Source organism: Hippocampus bargibanti, linkage group LG01, assembly GCF_051943395.1.
Source record: "Hippocampus bargibanti isolate YZ-2025 linkage group LG01, ASM5194339v1, whole genome shotgun sequence".
In the NCBI taxonomy this organism is placed as follows: domain Eukaryota; kingdom Metazoa; phylum Chordata; class Actinopteri; order Syngnathiformes; family Syngnathidae; genus Hippocampus; species Hippocampus bargibanti.
Window position 1 is genome coordinate 10,412,862 of NC_142734.1, and position 18,508 is coordinate 10,431,369.

General features: G+C 40.2%; 1 protein-coding gene across 6 annotated transcripts in view; it reads right to left on the reverse strand.

Moving 5' to 3' along the window:
* The window catches only part of scube3 (signal peptide, CUB domain, EGF-like 3), a 105,820-nt gene that overhangs the window by 67,001 nt on the left and 20,311 nt on the right, over positions 1-18,508 (reverse strand). For all 6 annotated transcript variants that reach the window (XM_088995272.1, XM_088995303.1, XM_088995295.1 and 3 more), the window contains exons 2-3: positions 13,502-13,624; positions 9,148-9,273 (exon numbers count right to left, since the gene is read on the reverse strand). In XM_088995272.1, the coding sequence (XP_088851398.1) occupies positions 9,148-9,273; positions 13,502-13,624 (249 nt within the window). The remainder of the gene's footprint in view (positions 1-9,147; positions 9,274-13,501; positions 13,625-18,508) is intronic.

Here is an 18,508-nt window from a genome sequence, read left to right on the forward strand (position 1 = left end):
TGACTGCGCTGGGCTGATGAGGCCAGTTGCCGCTTTGGTTTTGTGAACTGGCTGCAGTTTAGTTGCGTGCCAATGAGAATTTGGCAAGTGCATGGCAATGTCCCACCAAAACAAGATTTTCAAAAGGCTTTAGAGGGGATTTTCTTATATGCTTCCTTTGGAGTTTAGATACGTGCCGTTTTTCCCTAGCCGCTCGACAAAAGGCACCAATGGGTTTGAACCCAGTCAGAGGGGACAGCTGAGTGCAAACTCATTGCTTGTCTTTCAAGAGCCGAAATGGTCATATTCTTTCATGGTCATAACATAAGGAAGTTGATAACACTTTACTGTGTTTACTGTGATTGGTGGGGACCAGGGTAATTATCATTTCGCATTCCACTGAAAGGTTTTGTTTTTTTTTAATTTAGTTTGTTTTAAATCTGATCCAGAGCAGGTCTGTTCCATTTTATTCAACTTGCACCAAAAAAATATATCTTGTTCAAACTGGTTCAACTCCAAATTTGATGCCCATGTGTAACAGTATCAGATTTTTTTTCAGTCAGTATGAACAATAAAATTCTGATTTTCACATTTAAGCTGGGCCAATTTTGTATGTGGACATAAATCAGATATGTATGCGATGCCTCATCAGTACATGTCTCACCCAAATGTCATCAAAGACCAAATATTTCTTCCGCGTGAGTGAGAGGGAGAGTAATCAAGAGACTACTGACAATCTTTTATGAATTTGCAAAGTTGTTTTGAGTCATACTGATCCAAACATTTGACTTGAACTAAATCTTGCTGAAACACAAAGCATAAAGAAGATATCTGTCGTAAATTTAGCCGTGTTTATTATGCACAACGTGACATCACCTTTAGCAGACGTCGCCATGAAATTAGGAGATTGAGTAGCATTGCCTCATGTCCCCAAAATATTTGTACCTTCCTCCTTGCTACTTTGCAGATATGAGATGATCAAATAAACCCCTCCACACAGGACCATGATCATACACACTGCAACATTTCAAAAAAACAAAAGTTCCTCTGCAAGACACTCTGAATCAGTGACGCAGGGTTCTAGTAAATAGCTTTTGAAAACAACACATTGTAAATGTCCCAACATTGCACGTTTTTATTATTAAAGAAGCATTTTCTTTTCTTATATTGACAGCCAAAGGATTAAGCCCCAAGATGACGGCATACATTTTTATTCTTTGAGCAACTCAGCCTCTTTTTATTTGTATGATTTATTAATTTTGTTATTTGGGATTTACTCTCATTAAAATGAGCTCATCCTGTCACCCTATGGATTTCATTGGCGCGAGAAGGAGGAAGAAGGCATTGACTTCAGTGGAAATTCGGAAATGCTCCAATACACATACAGTATTTAGAAACATGCAGCAAACAAACGATTTGTTTGTTTATTATTGGGTGTGACCCAACTAACAGCATGCATGTAATGAAAAGGTAAATATCTCCTATTCAACTGAATTGAATCATGGCTGGGGTCACCTGGAGGGCATTTTATATCAAAAACCCATCCATCGTATAATCATGCTGAACGGCAATTCCTCCATCCAATGAGCTAAAATCAATGAGAAACAGTATTTCTCTGAAGTTCCCCAAAAAATCTGGAAGTAGTTAAGAAACACAGGCCCAGAATAGGTTTCTTGGTCAATAGCCTTATGTCAAGGAGAGAAGAAGCTCTCACACTAAGTTTGATGGTTACCAGGCTCTTTGACATTTAGGTCGCTAAACCCAGTCTCAGGCTTCGATTTCCTCTGAAGCACTTTTCTGCCAATGGGATCAGCTAGGATTGTTCATCTCATAGTGGATAGAAATGAACAACATAGAGAAAAGAGAAGGCGTTTGTTGATATAGTCTTCAGGAGCCGGCTAATGCACCAATTTTAAATCTGTTCCATAACTCATCGCTTTGCCTCCTTTCCTTTGAGCTGTGCAGACTGTTGTCCAGATTGGATGTACTGTATGTGGATGACATACAAAAAAACTGGCTTCTACGAAAGAGAGGCAGGGTAGTTGCATGTGCAGTGCGAAAATGAGTTGGAGTACTTAGTCTGAGAAGAGCCTGTGCTTTCCTGCACCCTAGATAGGAAAACACAGGGGTAACAGGATCATTGTTGCCTTAACTATATCCCAGCAGGGGTTAAAGGTGGTGGAGAAATATTCCCTTTCCATTTACTTGTTGGCTTAATGAGACATGTCAGCTGAGCATGGTAAAGATTTTCATCTCCATAGGAACAAGTCAAGTAATCTTTTCAAGTACAGTAGTGTTTCACGGGTGATGCGTTGATTACAAGATGCAGTGCGCCTGTAGAAAATTGAAGGATCTGAAATCTATTAGCACAGTTTAACAAATAGACTTCAATAAAAACTCGAAGTCCGGGCAAAGTTAAAATAAATGTCTCGTTAACAACCTCACCAAAATTAGAATGATTTAAAAAATATGGAAGACTTATATATAAAATGAGGCTTCTGTGTCTGCTGAAAGAGCTAAAACTGCACTTTTGCCTAACATCTATCAATGTTTAGGATAGATAGCATCTTTGTCTGACGACACTTCCCTTCATGTTTGAACAAAAAAAATATATATATATATATATATATATATATATATATATATATATATATATATATATATATATATATATATATATATATATATATATGTGTGTGTGTGTGTGTGTGTGTGTGTATATAGCACCCAAAGCCTCGGAAGCCTGCAATATGTCCCAACAGGTCATGTTGTAGCTTTCAAAGGTATCGTTCAAACGTCATGGTCAGGTATTGACTTCATATGTGTATCCAGTGTCTGAAACTAAAAAGTTAGTGGACACTAGGGCAGACAACTCTGAAAAGTTGCCTGCCCGGCCATAAGGTTGTCTGCCCCGTTTTTCACAAATTGAAACACAATCAGACGACTAATCGCAAAAAAAAAAAAAAAAAAAGCATTGTGGCGAAGTATAAAGGATTTTTTTAAATTAAGGAAGTACCTACCATAAATGCCCCTTGCTTAATTTATGGTAAATATCCCTTGCTGAAGATTTTGCTCCAGTTGTCATTTGCCATCATGGTGCACAACGCAATGTTTGCGTTGCGTTGTCAGCTAAATGCCACGTGGCTCCTCTTTCGAAGTGCCTTTCAAAACTTTCAAGTACACTTTACAGTCACGGTATATACGAACGTTCGTTTGGCAATTTGCATGTAACGAACGATTTGCTTGTATCGTTACAATTTGCTTGTATCTTTTGCTTTATTGAATAAAACAAACGTTTGATTTGAAAAAAAAAAATATATTTTTTTTTCTTGAAGAAGTTGCCGGACACCCGGGCCGAGACGTTTTGAAAGTTGTATGGCCAACGTAAAAGTTGTACGCCCTGGGGCTCCGGGCAGACGTTATTTCAAACACTGGTGCATAAGCGATGCACTTTATACTGGTTAGCTAGCTATTTCACAATCTGAGTGGTAACAAGTTCAATCATTGTATTGGGTAAATATGACAACACACAGTATGAAGTGGTGGTTCCACGATTAGCGCGTCCACCTAAGACTGCAGAGGGTGAGGGTTCAATTCCAGGCCTTGGCCTTCCAATGTGGAGTTTGCATGTTTTCATTTAAAAGTATGACTGGAACACTCTACTGAGTCGCATGAGCCAGTCAATACATGCACCCGAAGCATCGATTTGAAACCCAATAGTTTCTGAGGATTACAAGAATTGAGATTAAAGTTCATCCGCTGATAAGAGATTTTCATGCTTTATATCGAGGGGTGTTTTCAATCTTGAACCACAAGAAAACTTGACTGACTTTTACAATAACACAAATTGGTAAAAGTGTAATCACTTCTTCTTTCTTCTTTTCCGTTCGGCTTTTCCCTTCAAGGGGTCGCCACAGCAAATCAGTGTCCTCCATCTTTAGAGGTTTGATCCGCATGTTTGTTTTGGCCAAGCTTTTACGTCGGATGCCCTTCCTGACACAACCCTCTGTATTTATCCGGGCTTGGGACCGGCACAAGAAGACATGTCCCTTTGTGGCTACAGAACAAGCAACTCGCTCAGTATAAGGCTCCCAAACACAAAATGGTAATCGGCCCAGCAACATTCAAAAAAGCAAAAACTATACTCACCATTTGATGACAAACACTTAGTAGGGTTAATTATTGCGAGCTTGCTGTTGTAATGCTGTTGCTGCATCAAAGCTGTAATGACCCTGCGTTCGTTTTCTAGATCATTTCATGACTTTGGGGAGGTCAAAGTAAACACTATTCATTTCCCTATAGATTGCAAAGAGAATTGAGCCTGACTGAATCAATACAAACCAAATCAGCGTAAGTCAACAAGAATCAAAAGGAACGCGGCGCACAGGTGGACCACCAAGTCGCTTCTTTGATGACAGGAAGCAAGGTGTCTTTTGACAAAGCGGTGAAGCATGAATATAAGTAAACAAGGTGGTGACTTATGCCTGTCCTATTTCCAACATAAAGGTGAAAGCTTGTATTTTTTGATGGAAATAACATCAGCACAAATGTTTACAATACTGGTGACAAGTTACTTTAGCAACCGACAATGATAATGACACGTGCTTTGGTTTCCAAAACGACTTGTTCGAAAATGCATAGGTCACAAGTGGGGATGGTGGTGCTACAGTGGGGAACTAATAGACTTCCTGCATCTGGTTTTCATTGTAAAGGGGATGTGTGTTTTGGATTAAATTGACATTGATTCCTCTGTTTTTCCTAAGACTCTAAAAATCCTTTACAGCTTGGCCATGTGGTGATTAACTACCATCCGTGCCTCACCTCTACCAGCAAATAGTCCCGATGGTTATAAAAGATGTAATCAGGCTCTTGAATGCCACGCTGTCTAAGTTTCTGCGAGTGCTTCGAGAGGGTACAAAAGCTCACTGTGGACTAAATTATACAGTGAGTGACATCTCGCTCCACGAAGACAGAAGCAGTGTGCTGTGATATTGCATTTCTTCCACCTAGCTGACTTCCTGACATCTTTGTGAGGCTCAGGGCAGACGGCCGAGACCTCAGAAACCACAGTGTCCCTGTTGAAGCACACAAGGCGACGTTCTGCTTCATGCTCCGCCGCCTTCTGCCACCGCCCAATGCCATTATGCTGCCAACACATGCAATTACAAGGAGTCATGGGGCACGTGCCGCGCGGTACAAAAAGGAATGCAGTGAAGGAGATGCACACGGAATCTCTTCCCAGGCTGACAGTCACACGGAGAACCCTATGAAAACTGAAACTGTAAATTAAGGGCATGACTAACTGTTAGACATAACATCCAATAAAACTCACCTTAAAGGACAACCGACGTCACTTTTTTGTTTTTTAACTGACACCAGAAAAACGTTTTATAGCATCTAAAATACCCAAAACACGCAGTATGATAATTTTAGTCAAATGCAAAACACCAATAAAAATGACTTAAAGTGTCCAAAATCTGAAAAAAATTGAGCTGGGAATTGGGCATTTTCAGAAAGTCCCGCCCCCAGTTCGTGAGGTCACGCCAAGACGTCTTGCATTGCTTGTGAATCAAAACAATGGCTTCAGATTCGGAGAATATGCTTTCTTGTTCCACATCTAGTGATTAATATGATTCAAATAGTTCTGAAGAGGAAAGCATACATGTTTGCAATCGATTAAAGAATTTATTTGTGCCATTTTGAGGCAACATTGGGGTAAAATCTCTCACCCAAAAAAGAGGCACAAAATGGCGACCTCCTGTGGCCACCTCCGTTTCCACAGGCTGATAAATTCCTTATATGGAGCTTGGACGCCCTCTTCTGGCCTTCTGGCCGCTTTTGGGTGCAACACGAGGTCCCCAGACCAAACATGTACAGCAAAATACATTGACATGATGGAAGGACCGCTACAATGCGTCTTCTTTACGGTCAAGGGCGGTCCTTTAGTGACGTCACGTACGGACTCGTCACCAACACAAAAACAAGACTTCCTGAAAATTCAGTGCGAGTCTTAAAACGTAAAATATAGCTAGATGCGGTGGAATCTTTGTAAAATATGCTCTATAGAAGTCATTTGAAGCCATTTTACAAATTAGGGAAACAACTTGTCCGGAGACGTCGGTTGTCCTTTAAAGTTCTAAGATTCTGAACTCAAGGTGAACTTTTAAGGATCAGGAGAACCTCTCCTGCTCTGCAACCTCGGGCACATCTGGTCTTTAGGGGCTCTGAGGGTCTGACCTTGTCTGGGAACCAGCTGCTTAGGTTCTCCACTGCAGGGCCTTCTCTTCGGGGCCAAAAAAAAAGCTTGAATCTGAAAGCCGAAGTTAGGGCTTTGAGGTGTAACCTTAGTTATACCTCTACCTCTCTTCTTGCTGAGAAGAGAGGCAGAGGTACAACATTCTGGTTGCCCTGCGAATGGAAGACAATCAAGCAGCTGATTGTCATTGTACATTTAAACCTGTCATGTGGTGTATAGTTTGATCTGATTTAGAACTGCACCGCATCATGACAAGAGTTATGTTTTGATGAAGTTAATTCCTCTCATGAACTAGTCCAAAAACATTGGAAACAGCACTCAGTATCATGCACAACAGCACCAAACTACATGATTCAAACTGCAACCTCAGTAAAAAAAAAGCATCTTGATAAATATAACTCAGAGTGTGAATCAAATTTGTAAAGTTAAGCTTCATTCCCCATGCACACCCATGCAGGCCCATTGTAGGAAGGATCAACTCCACAAGGAAGCTGTCTTGGTTTGATGGCGCCTGATTTTCGGGCTGTATCAAAAGGACTGACGGAAAAAACTGTTTGATGTAACCGTCATACAACCACTTATTGAGATTAAACACCTGCACGCAAGTCAACAGCTGATCCCCGGCACAACAAATGATCCATTCACAACTGGATGTAGTTTCTAAATGGCTTGGAAAATAGCCTTGCTCTGCAGATCCAAAGGAGATAACAGCAAGGGGGAACGAGTGAGGGAAAGCAAAGAGGGAGAAGACTCTGGGTCGACTATGAGGAAAAGAAAGCCACCGTGACCTCTCACAATGACAACCGGTTACCCTCACTGAAGAGCTATGCAACAGATTTCTTTGTAGAGGGGTGGAGCAATACAGCAAGCCGAGGAAAAACCCATTGAACCTCTGGTCCTGGCGCCAGTGAGCCTTGTACACAATGCGAGATGTCTTTTATTTTGTAGTGTATTGTGAGAATGCAAGTGACATAATTCAAGCATTTGCTCAATCACTTCACTCTAACTAAATAATTGACAAAGTTTGTGTGCCCACGTAGAAGCTGGCTCTCACTGAATAACAGGGAATGGTTTTGCCTGAATCTGAGCTGTACTGTATCTAGCAGCTGGTTACATTTCCTCCGCAAAGTGACTCATGAAGGCTAAAATTATGACAGAGATGTAGCTCTCTGGTGCACGTAAGTTTCATAAAAGGATGTTGGTCAGATGGCTCGCGCAAAGCAAGAGTGATGTCCTTGTTTGGCAAAAAAAAGACAAATAATTTAATGTACTAAAACGTTTTCAGTGAGGCTATTTCACACAGCACACTGGTGAAATATTAAACCATGGGAAAGTACACTGGCCCATTGGCTGACTGACAGCTCTCAGCTCAGGGTCAAGCCCTTTATAAATTCACTCTCTTTGTCAGGGTAATTAAAAAGAGCAGCCTTTTTTTCTGTAGGTGAAATCAGACGAGACTTCACATGCTTTCTGAAAAGAGAAAAATTATAATATCTCATGAAAGCATTCAAATAAGAACACATTCAGCCCGGTGGCATGTACGTATTAGCCTTGGTGATGTGATATTAGCGATGTGAAACAATGACGTTGTGTCCATATGGGTTCATGCCCTCTCCTGACAAAGGATAAATATCAGAGGTGCAGGACTCGCGTCAGAACCAACGCCATCTTTTGTTCTTGCGGTCTTGCTTGGCTAAATCTTATGAATGTCTTGAGATGATGGTATTAAAAAATATATAAATCAAAATGAACTATTGTGAACCTTAGAGCAGGGACCTATCAAAGCAGAGGTCTGGCACCGCCACCTTTGGACAGTAGGGATACATATATAGGGCCAGAGCTATCAGCAAAAATTTTAGTTGACGAAGCCTCTTGGATGAGAAGCAAAACGTCCGACACCTTCAAAGAAGGACAGATGACGGCTGAAGAAACCTTTTCATCGATGGACCAATCGTGTACGACTGAGAGCTTACACAGACATCGTGCTCATTGATTAAAAAAAGCTGCATTTTCAACGTAGTCTGACATTTTGTGTATCATATATGCAAACCTCGTAATGGAGTACTATGCAACCAGCAGTCAACACTTCACATGAACCATCTGCACTCCGCACAAGTGAAGATACTTTATTGTGCTTGCGAATTCCCATGATGCTTGATAAAATCCGAACCAGCATTTTAAATTGTCCCATGTAAACCACAATAACAGTAATTGTTTTTGACTTCAAATTAGAAAACTCGTTTTTTAATTAATTTGTTGTGTGCTCTACATCTAACATGTGGAGAGGAATAAACATTCTAATGGCTTCCCCAAATTCGCTTTCTCCAATCCAGAGGTGTCAAAGTCAAATTTTGGCACAGGCCATATTGTAGTTACAGTTTCTTCTCAAGGGCCGTTATGAATTTGGGGAAGCCATTAGAATGTTTCATCTCCTTCACATATTACAACGAGAGCACACAAAAATTTGATGAATAACTAATTTTCAAATTTAAAGTGAAAAATAATGACTGCTATTGTGGTTCACATGGGACAAGTTGACATTTCGTTTAGCAAGCATCATGAAATTTCGATTAGTTAGATTTGCTCACGCGGGCCGAATAAAATTATATGGCGGGCCACATTTGGCCCCCAGGCCTTGACACCTGTGCTCTAAACCATATAACACTTTTCTTTCACATGACTACGAAAGACAATTGAGTTCGTGGAAACTCAGGGAAAAGAATTCAAATATATAATACACACACAAACACACCTGCATAAAGCCTCACTCATACATTGACAGGCACACACACACGCTCACACACACACACACACACACACACACACACACACACACACACACACACACACACACACACACACACACACACACACACACACACACACACACACACACACACACACACACTCACCTAGACAATTGTGCCCATCATGCGCCAAGCGGAAGCCATCATAGCATGTGCACCTGTAATTTCCCGGGATGTTGATGCACTCATGGACACAGCCACCATTGTATTCGGTCGCACACTCGTCGACATCTGCAAAAAATAAAAAAAAACAATGCAACAACATTAAATCAAAACGTTAAAATAGGCACCTTAACTGCACGAACATGTCATGTTCCACTTAGCGAGCAGCAAGAATGGTACCTAGAGAATAATTTCTGTTAAATATATAAAATTATTAAGTGGGCCTGCATCCTGGCAAGTCAATAAATCACAGCAATTTTGTTTTCAACGGTAAAGCAAGTGAACACAGAGTTATTTTTGTTGCACATTTCATACACAAGATAATTTGATGTGCTTCCCTCGACCAGAACCGTTTCAAAACATTTTGAAGAAGGGTCCGCCGTCCACCAGTAGTGGACCAGGCCATACAGAGACAGTCCAAATAAATCCATGATCCATGATCCGGGCCATTTAACTTCATGTGTGCCATGGGCATGCTGGAGCCTATCCAGCTGTCTTTGAGCAGCAGGAGGGGTACACCTGTGACTGGTTCCCAGCCAATCGCAGGGCACACATTCACAATCAAGCATTCACAATCACAGTCACATTAATTGCATTTGATTTTTCAGTTGGTGTTTTACTTTGTGCTCGATTGCCAATCAAGCATTCACAATCACAGTCACATTAATTGCATTTGATTTTTCAGTTGGTGTTTTACTTTGTGCTCGATTGACCTTGGTGCCAGGCTCTCGTTATCGCCGCTTTGGGATAATCTCTCCAGCTGTTTTGAAACGAGTCACGTACACTGTCAAAGATATTGGGAGCCTACGTTTATTCATATGTACTGTCATATTGGAAGTATGTTGATGAAGATTCAAATGAAGTATATCTGATGTATATTATTAATGGTAAAATTTACGTTACAAAATGGAAAATAGTGCATACTAAATAACGATTAAAACTCGAAAGTAAGTTCACGTTTTCAAAAAAAAATCAAAGAAACATCTGACTTAAAAGCAGGGTGGAGGCTGACGTTTACAGAAAGATCGCAGATTGGTTTGACAGTGATAGTGAGGTTGTCTGTAATGGTTATGATGATGGCTGCAGGGCCTCATTGAGAAGACCAGGGATAGGATGGATGGCGAACACTGTGCACATCCACTCACCACTTGCTGGCCCATTTAGGCCCTCTGATCCTGGTGGTTCAGCTTCTCTTTAAGGCTGCCGCTCTCAAGGCTTAATTAGACTTGACAGCGGAGGGATGGGACCAAGACAAAGGAACACTCTCTGCTCCCCTCGTCCCTTCTTCCTACACATCAGCACCGTTTGCAAAGCTCAGCACAAATTCACCCATCACTTTCCCTCTCCCCTTTTACTCTGGGACATGCACAACATTTGCAACAGCTTCTCCTCCAACAGCCTTGTTCAATATTCTAAGCTTGTCAGGCTTACTCAGTCATAACAAGAAAAATGGGGTTCACAATCTGATGTACAGCGGGCCCCCTTGTACCCATCCTTCCAAATGGGTTTGAACAGTGAAGGAGGTTCTTTTTGATTTAGCTTTATATCGGGAAAATTGAGTTGACATCCAAAGATGAATAGAAGACAGCAGATGAACGATTCAACTTTTATTGTCTACATATGACAGACAAGTTGAGCAAAAGCATTGAAACTTGAGTCTGACAGGTGTGCTTTGTTGCCCACATGGGTCTTATTATGTTCAAACAGTAAATAACGGATTTAGGTTTTGCCTGTGAAGAACTACACTCACACAATGCTTTAAAGGACAACCGACGTCTCCGGACAAGTTGTGTCCATAATTTGTAAAATGGCTTCAAATGACTTCTACTGAGCATGTTTTACAACGATTCCACCGCATATAGCTATATTTTACTTTTTACGACTAGCGCTGAATATTCAGGAAGTCTTGTTTTTGAGTTGGTGACGAGTCCGTACGTGACGTCACTAAAGGACCGCCCTTTACCGTAAAAAAGTCACATTGTAGCGGTCCTCCATCACGTCAATGTATTTTGCTGTACTTGTTTGGTCTGGGGACCTTTTGGGTGTTGCACCCAAAAGCCGCCAGAAGGCCAGAAGAGGGCGTCCAAGCGCCATATAAGGAATTTATCAGCCTGTGTAAACGGAGGTGGCCACAGGATGTCGCCATTTTGTGCCTCTTTTTTGGGTGAAAGATTTCCCCCCAATGTTGCCTCAAAATGGCACAAATAAATTCTTTAATCGATTGCAAACATGTATGCTTTCCTCTTCAGAACTATTTGAATCATATTGATCACTGGATGTGGAACAAGAAAGCATATTCTCTGAATCTGAAGCCATTGTTTTGATTCACTAGCAATGGAAGACGTCTTGGCGTGACGTCACGAACTGGGGGCGGGACTTTCTGAAAATGCCCAATTCGCAGCTCAATTTTTGCAGATTTTGGACACTTTAAGTCATTTTTATTGGTGTTTTGTATTTGACTAAAAATATCATACTGCGTTGTTTGGGTATTTTACATGCTATAAAAGTTTTTCTGGTGTCAGTTAAAAATAAAATCTGGAACAAAGCAGCTAACCGAATTTGTTCGGGTTTTGTTTTTTCTTGTTTGGGTGTTGATAAAGCGCTGGCAATGGCCTCTGGCAATGTTTTTTTCCTTTCCACAAGGGGGCAGCATTTCCTTTAATTCCCAGTTAGCTGCTTTGTTCCATTTTCAGCTGTTGTTATTTTTCCACGTCTGGCAGTGAATGAGTCCAGGATGCATGTTGTGGCTGATTCTATTTGCAATGAAAATGTTGAGCTATTTGTCTTGTTAGCTGATGATATGGGTGTTGATGTAAGTGAGCTACTCTTCAGCTGTTGGCTTGGAAGTCACAAAAAATATTATCATCTTCTAGTATGATGGACTCACTCAGCGTAAATGAAAACTGAGCATGAATGGCATTGTAAACCGAAAATATGATGAGACAGCTCTCATATTGGATCATGATGAATAAAAGGAGCCGCTGATAACACCAAACTGAACCACATAACTGAACATAAATGAAACATGTTTTGCAAAACTATTGACTACAGTGAGACCTCAACTTACGAACTTAATTGGTTCCCAGACAGAGTGTGTAAGGCGAAAAGTGTGTATCTTAAAAACAAATTTCCCATAGGAAACCATTAAAATGGGAATAATCTGTTCCCGGGTTTCCATAAAATATACTTTTCAACTAAATAAGCCATAAAACTACACACAACATACCTTATTCTATGTATAATAAATGTGCTATTGTATTGCAATGAACGAAATACACTGTATTGTATCATAAAGTCACTTTATTTACATTTGTGATGGTCATTTATGGCTTGATGGAATGGCGTTAGAGGTCGAAGGTCAAAGGGAATTGCTGTTTGGAAAGAGAGGCACATTACATGACGACTGTAATTAAATAAATAAACTGTGCTGTAAAATAAAGTTGTATTTACCTTTTGGATGGTTGTTGATTGCTTATGTAAGGAGAGTCACCTTCCATAAGGACTGTTGGTAACTTAACCTCTGGTGCTGTTCGGTCGTGTGATTCCGCCGAAGATCACTCCGCCAGCCGTGGTGGGTGTGTATTATGAAAATAGTGCTTATTATAAGGTTTAATTTTCATAACTTTGACGTTTGTAAGACAAAAAGTTTGTAAGTTGAGGTGTTTGTAAGTTGAGGTCTCACTGTATTTGAATTAGAATCTTAAGCCACTGTTGGATGAAGACTGAACTTTGCACGACCAAAACCTCACAAATCGATCTTGAATAGCCAACAGGCAAGAAGCCACGGACGTCACTTCGTCAGTAATAGAAATGAAAACATTGTGATTATGGCTTTGTAATAACACAAGACTTGTGGAATACTCTGATTCAGACTGTTTGACTTTGGGAGTTTGGGACGGTTGGGGAACTTGGGGTTGGGGTGGGTGTAATGTCTTCAGAACCCCTGTTGGAAATTACCCCGTCTGCTTGACTGTGCCTCAAACTGCCATTTCAGCCCAAGTCCTAATTCGCTCCAGCATGTGTATCGGAAATTTACTGCTTCATTTCACGTTGTCATAAAAGAGAACTCGGCAACTGGCTTTTCTCATCCTGCGTCCACTTCTCACTCCCTGGCTTCACATTACTCTCACGCCAATGCTGAGTTAAGCAGATGCTCTTATTAAACCAAGTGTAAGTGTTTTCCAAGAGATAAGGCTATTCAACATGAGATGTACGGCCTTTTACAGTATAACCGTTTTCTCAACAGTCCCAAAGGAAAGCACGTAATGTTTTAACTCGTTCATTCAGAGTCCTTTACCTTCACAATGTTTGCCGTCTCCTTTATAGCCCGACTTACAGATGCACTTGTAGGATTTCAGTGTGTTCTGGCAGATGGCGTCGATGCTGCAGTTGTCAAGCGCCTCAGCACACTCGTCCACATCTAGGAAGAAAGAAAGTGCTTGTTGAGTCAACCTTGTCACAGAAAAGAAAATCCATGGAACCCTCAAATGACTTTGACGAGTAAAATGCAGAGTAAAGGAAAGAGCGGAAGTGAAATGGACAAAGCATCAATGTGCCTTTATTGAGGGAACTCGACATTGCGTTCAAAAGCTTCTATAACGGAGAAAGCAGGTCAGCGTTTCTTTTCTTTGAACTGTCAAGTATTTAACATCCTCAACTTCTTAATGTGTGGAGAGGAAAAAAATCGATGCAGCTGTGTTCCAATTTCAACTATTTCTATCATGAAAAATAAATAAATTGCACCATGATTAATTATTTTTAAACTTTCTTCACCATTAATACAAAGAACAACTTAGTGTGCACAGTTATAACCATTCACATTCAAACTCATGTTAAAGGGAAGTCAGAACACACCTGGTACCGTTTAAACCACCCCCAGATTAACCTCAAACACATTTAAGATGCTCAAATAAGACTTATTGGCAATGTTTTTTATCCATGGATTAATTCCCTCTACCTTTCCTCAGACACCACATAGATCTGAATTCAAAGAGCGCCAAAACCTCATGCAGACATGAACGTATTTTACAAAGATTCCACCGCATATAGCTATATTTTACTTTTCTCGCGCTGAATATTCAGGAAGTCTTGTTTTTGAGTTGGTGACGAGTCTGTACGTGACGTCACTAAAGGACCGCCCTTTACCGTAAAAAAGACACATTGTAGCGGTCCTTCCATCACGTCAATGTATTTTGCTGTACTTGTTTGGTCTGGGGACCTCGTGTTTAACCCAAAAGCCGCCAGAAGGCCAGAAGAGGGCGTCCAAGTGCCATATAAGGAATTTATCAGCCTGTGGAAACGGAGGTGGCCACAGGAGGTCACCATTTTGTGCGTCTTTTTTGGGTGAGAGATTTTCTCCCAATGTTGCCTCAAAATGGCACAAATAAACTCTTTAATCGATTGCAAACATGTATGCTTTCCTCTTCAGAACTATTTGAATCATATTCATCACTCGATGTGGAACAAGAAAGCATATTCCCCGAATCTGAAGCCACTGTTTTGATTCTCGAGCAAGGCAAGACGTCTTGGCGTGATGTCACGAACAGGGGGCGGGACTTTCTGAAAATGCCCAATTCGCAGCTCAAATTTTTTCAGATTTTGGACACTTTAAGTCATTTTTATTGGTGTTTTGCATTTGACTAAAAATGTCATACTGCGTGTTTTGGGTATTTTAGATGCTATAAAACGTTTGTCTGGTGTCAGTTAAAAAACAAAAAAGTGACGTTGGTTGTCCTTTAACCAAAGTATTTAATTACACTATATTGAAAGTGGAAAATGGAAAGGATGTTTTACTCCTATTTTAATCTGTTGCGATAACAACAAAAAGAATGAAAGAACTAAAAATGTACCTCCTCTGGGCTACATGATATCAAATGCATCTAATCTCAAAGGTGCAAATTACGTCATTGGGATGTGGACCTAAAAATTCATGAGTTGACAGCATTCAGAGTTCAACGAGGCAGCAATTAACATGTACGTGTCTGGGCATTTAGCATGCTTGGTCAAATCCATTCACTGAAGCTGTTTTATGTTCCATTTTTTTTAACTGAACCAAAGACCTCAATCAACTACAACCAATGAGAAAAAAACCTGCTCAATTGTAAACAGTGGTTCAAAGCCAGATAAACCAATTAAACACATGCACCACTAAAATAAGCACAAAAGCGAAACTAAACTCAGACATGTCTAAAACAAGACTAAATCGTACATGGCAGATAGTAAACACACAATATAGTGTGATTAATTTTGAATTCATGTAATATTTCAATCAATGATAAGGCAGCAACCTGTTAGCCAAAATACTTTTAAATACTCGGTTTCAGATTGTTAGTGACGTTGAAGCACAAGGAGACCCTTCTACTCTGACGTCACATGTGCAAAGGCATCCATGATCGAGGGCACGCGCTGCCAGGATGCACAGTGACACAGGCAAAATAGTTGCTCAATACATCCCTTATACGTCCACAAGTCACAACAACGGTGAATGCCTGTGCATTGAGGTTACTCGAGTCACGAGAGAAATAATTCCTTCAGATCCAGCAGTAACTGTGAAAAAAAATGAGTTGAGTGAAAGAAAACGAAGAAGAATCATCAAAACATATATCAATTTAGGCAAGACATTTTTTGCTTTACATGTTCAGTGCTTCATCAAATATACTTTCAAAATAATACTGACCTAATTGCCTACACATTCAAGTTTTAGTCCGCATTGCCATTCTATAATAATCTGTTTAACACATAGGAATATATTTTTTATATACTGTATTAATACAATATCAAACATTTTTTGTTGTTCTTGCACACATCTTTGCAACATAAATCACAAGAAAAACTCAGATGTGATGACTGCTTAGCTATGTGTTGCCAACAATCTTGCCTCTTTCTGCTAGCAAGCGTCGCTAGCAAGCGCAGTTATCTTAAGATACGTATCTTCAACATACAGCAAAACAACATTATCTGGACACAAACTACTTAATGAATGACTTTTTATCCTATGAGTGATTCATGAACTGTCAACCAAAAGCGACCTGCATCCCTCTTCTGCTAAAACAAGACAATGGTCGCTGTCGTGAAAACAGAAAAAAAAACTTCACCGTCAACACACAAAATAATTCTAAGAAACTAGGTGAGGAATTTGTTATTTTCCAGTTGTCTTTTCTTCCGACCAACTTCAGTTTTGCATCTATGGACTACACATAACTGTTTACAATGTATCAATGTAATGAACAAGAGTTCTAATATGGTCTTAAAAGAAGACATAAGTAGATGGATGACAGATAACGTAAAATCTCAGACGTCTCTTTGTTTCTTTCTGCTTGCGGGAACTCTAATATAGTTCCAGATTTTAATCATTGCAGGTGAAATGGCCTCAAGGACAAGGGTCAATCATACGTGATATTGAGTTGTAGGTTCAAACGGTGTTGAGAGTGTTGGTTTTAGTCATTTAATCCTGTGTACACCATGGCTGAGATGTAAAACATGCAGCAGGCTTGCCATTAAATCAATTGTCGTGACGAAATTCAGATCCATTCACAACTTACCAGATACATGTATGATACATGATGATTATGAGTTTTTGGACATGTAATGATTATGCCGCTTGTCTTTGCAAAATATTTCTGAATCGTAATGATTTTCTCAGTAAATAACGCTGCCCGGAAAAGATGAGCATACATCATTTCTTAATTCAAACTAAAAGTCTAAAAAATGGCATTCTACATAAGTCAACGTGATGCTTAAAATTTGATTATTTGTCTTTGTTTTTAAAAGCGGCTGTAGATTTAAGTAAACAGCTGCTGACATATTTGAAGGATGACACATAGTTCTGACATCTTTTGGAGCATTTAACTGAAATGTTCCATTTAAATTGTAATTTGTTGCAGTGTGAATAATTTAGGTGAGAATGTGAAAAGATAAGCATGAAAACAGATTCAATCAGATGCGCAATCAGGTCTGCCTTTACAGAACCCATAATCCCGCAAAACCCCGAGATAACTAGCCCAGGTGTTTAGGATTACCCCTCAGCATGAAGGGGAAGGGCAGTTTAATAAGGTTTACATTGGTTCCAATATCCACTCTTATCACAAGCACTCTGCAGGAGCCGGCTGATCCCACTGGGAAATGACCTGCAACATAAACCCTCACGCTGAGCACATTGCCTATTGCTGGACGACACAAGGTCTGCTGTGGAGATGAGCCCTTTGTAACAATGCAGAATGCTCACGCGATCATAATCATACACTGGAGCAGATCTGTGGTGCATTAGGATGTGACTTTAATGGGAGAAACAACATCAGCAAAGTACGTTCTTTGAAGGTTTACTCAACTTGGTTTTACTTCAGCAACAACATCCCACTCCGAGGTCAGAATGTAAAAGGAAGACGAGGGTCTACCACACGACAGCTCACTGCAAGCTAAAAGGCTGATTTCAGTCCAAATTAATCACCTGATATTTAAATGATTGACTTTTGGGCCGGAAAGGCAATGTAACAATGTACAGTGTTTACGGTGGTGACACATTCTCAGCCTCAATATTTTCATGTCTAGAAAAGATTTTCAAGCGCTATGCAAAATGGAATGCCATATGCAGTTGGGGTGGTCGTGGGTACCCTCCTGCCAAGTTTCCTTCGGGCCATTTAAGCAATGCAGAAGCGATCCCGGATGCACGATTGATTTATATTATATGAAAACAAAAACACATCTCCCGTGGCTTAGCCTTGGTCTTTAGTCATTTGCCGTCCCAGAAAAAAAAGAACCCACATGAGGAAGTCTTGTATTTAATGTGGAATGTATTCATTACTGCAATTGTCATGTTTGTCAGCACCAGTGAATATTTTTTTATGCTCCCTACTCTGGCACTGTGAAGCAAGGTCAAACAGTTTGAAGGGTATCTCGCCAGCTCTGTATCAGTAATTGAGGTTAAAATCCACTCTTGGCCTTTGCGTTGTGTATAATACGTCCTGATTTTCGAACACTATCAAATGACAAACAAACATTTAGGAGGGCAAAAAAATCAGCTCAGAAACATCTTTTTTTTAATCCAATGTCTATGCTGTCCATATTTTTCACCAAGTATCATCGCCTGTGTTTATTATGACAGAAACATGCAAGTATCTTCTTGTTGTAATGTTCCCATCGGAGCAATAAATGTACCTTATTTAAGTTTGCCGTGATGCACCCCTTTGGCTTCTACTGAAACATTTGAAGAAGTAAAAACAGAAGTAGATTGAATGCTGCTGTGACAGTCCCCCAATATTGTATCGAACGTACCGGACATAGTTTGGACTTAACATATTTAATGAAC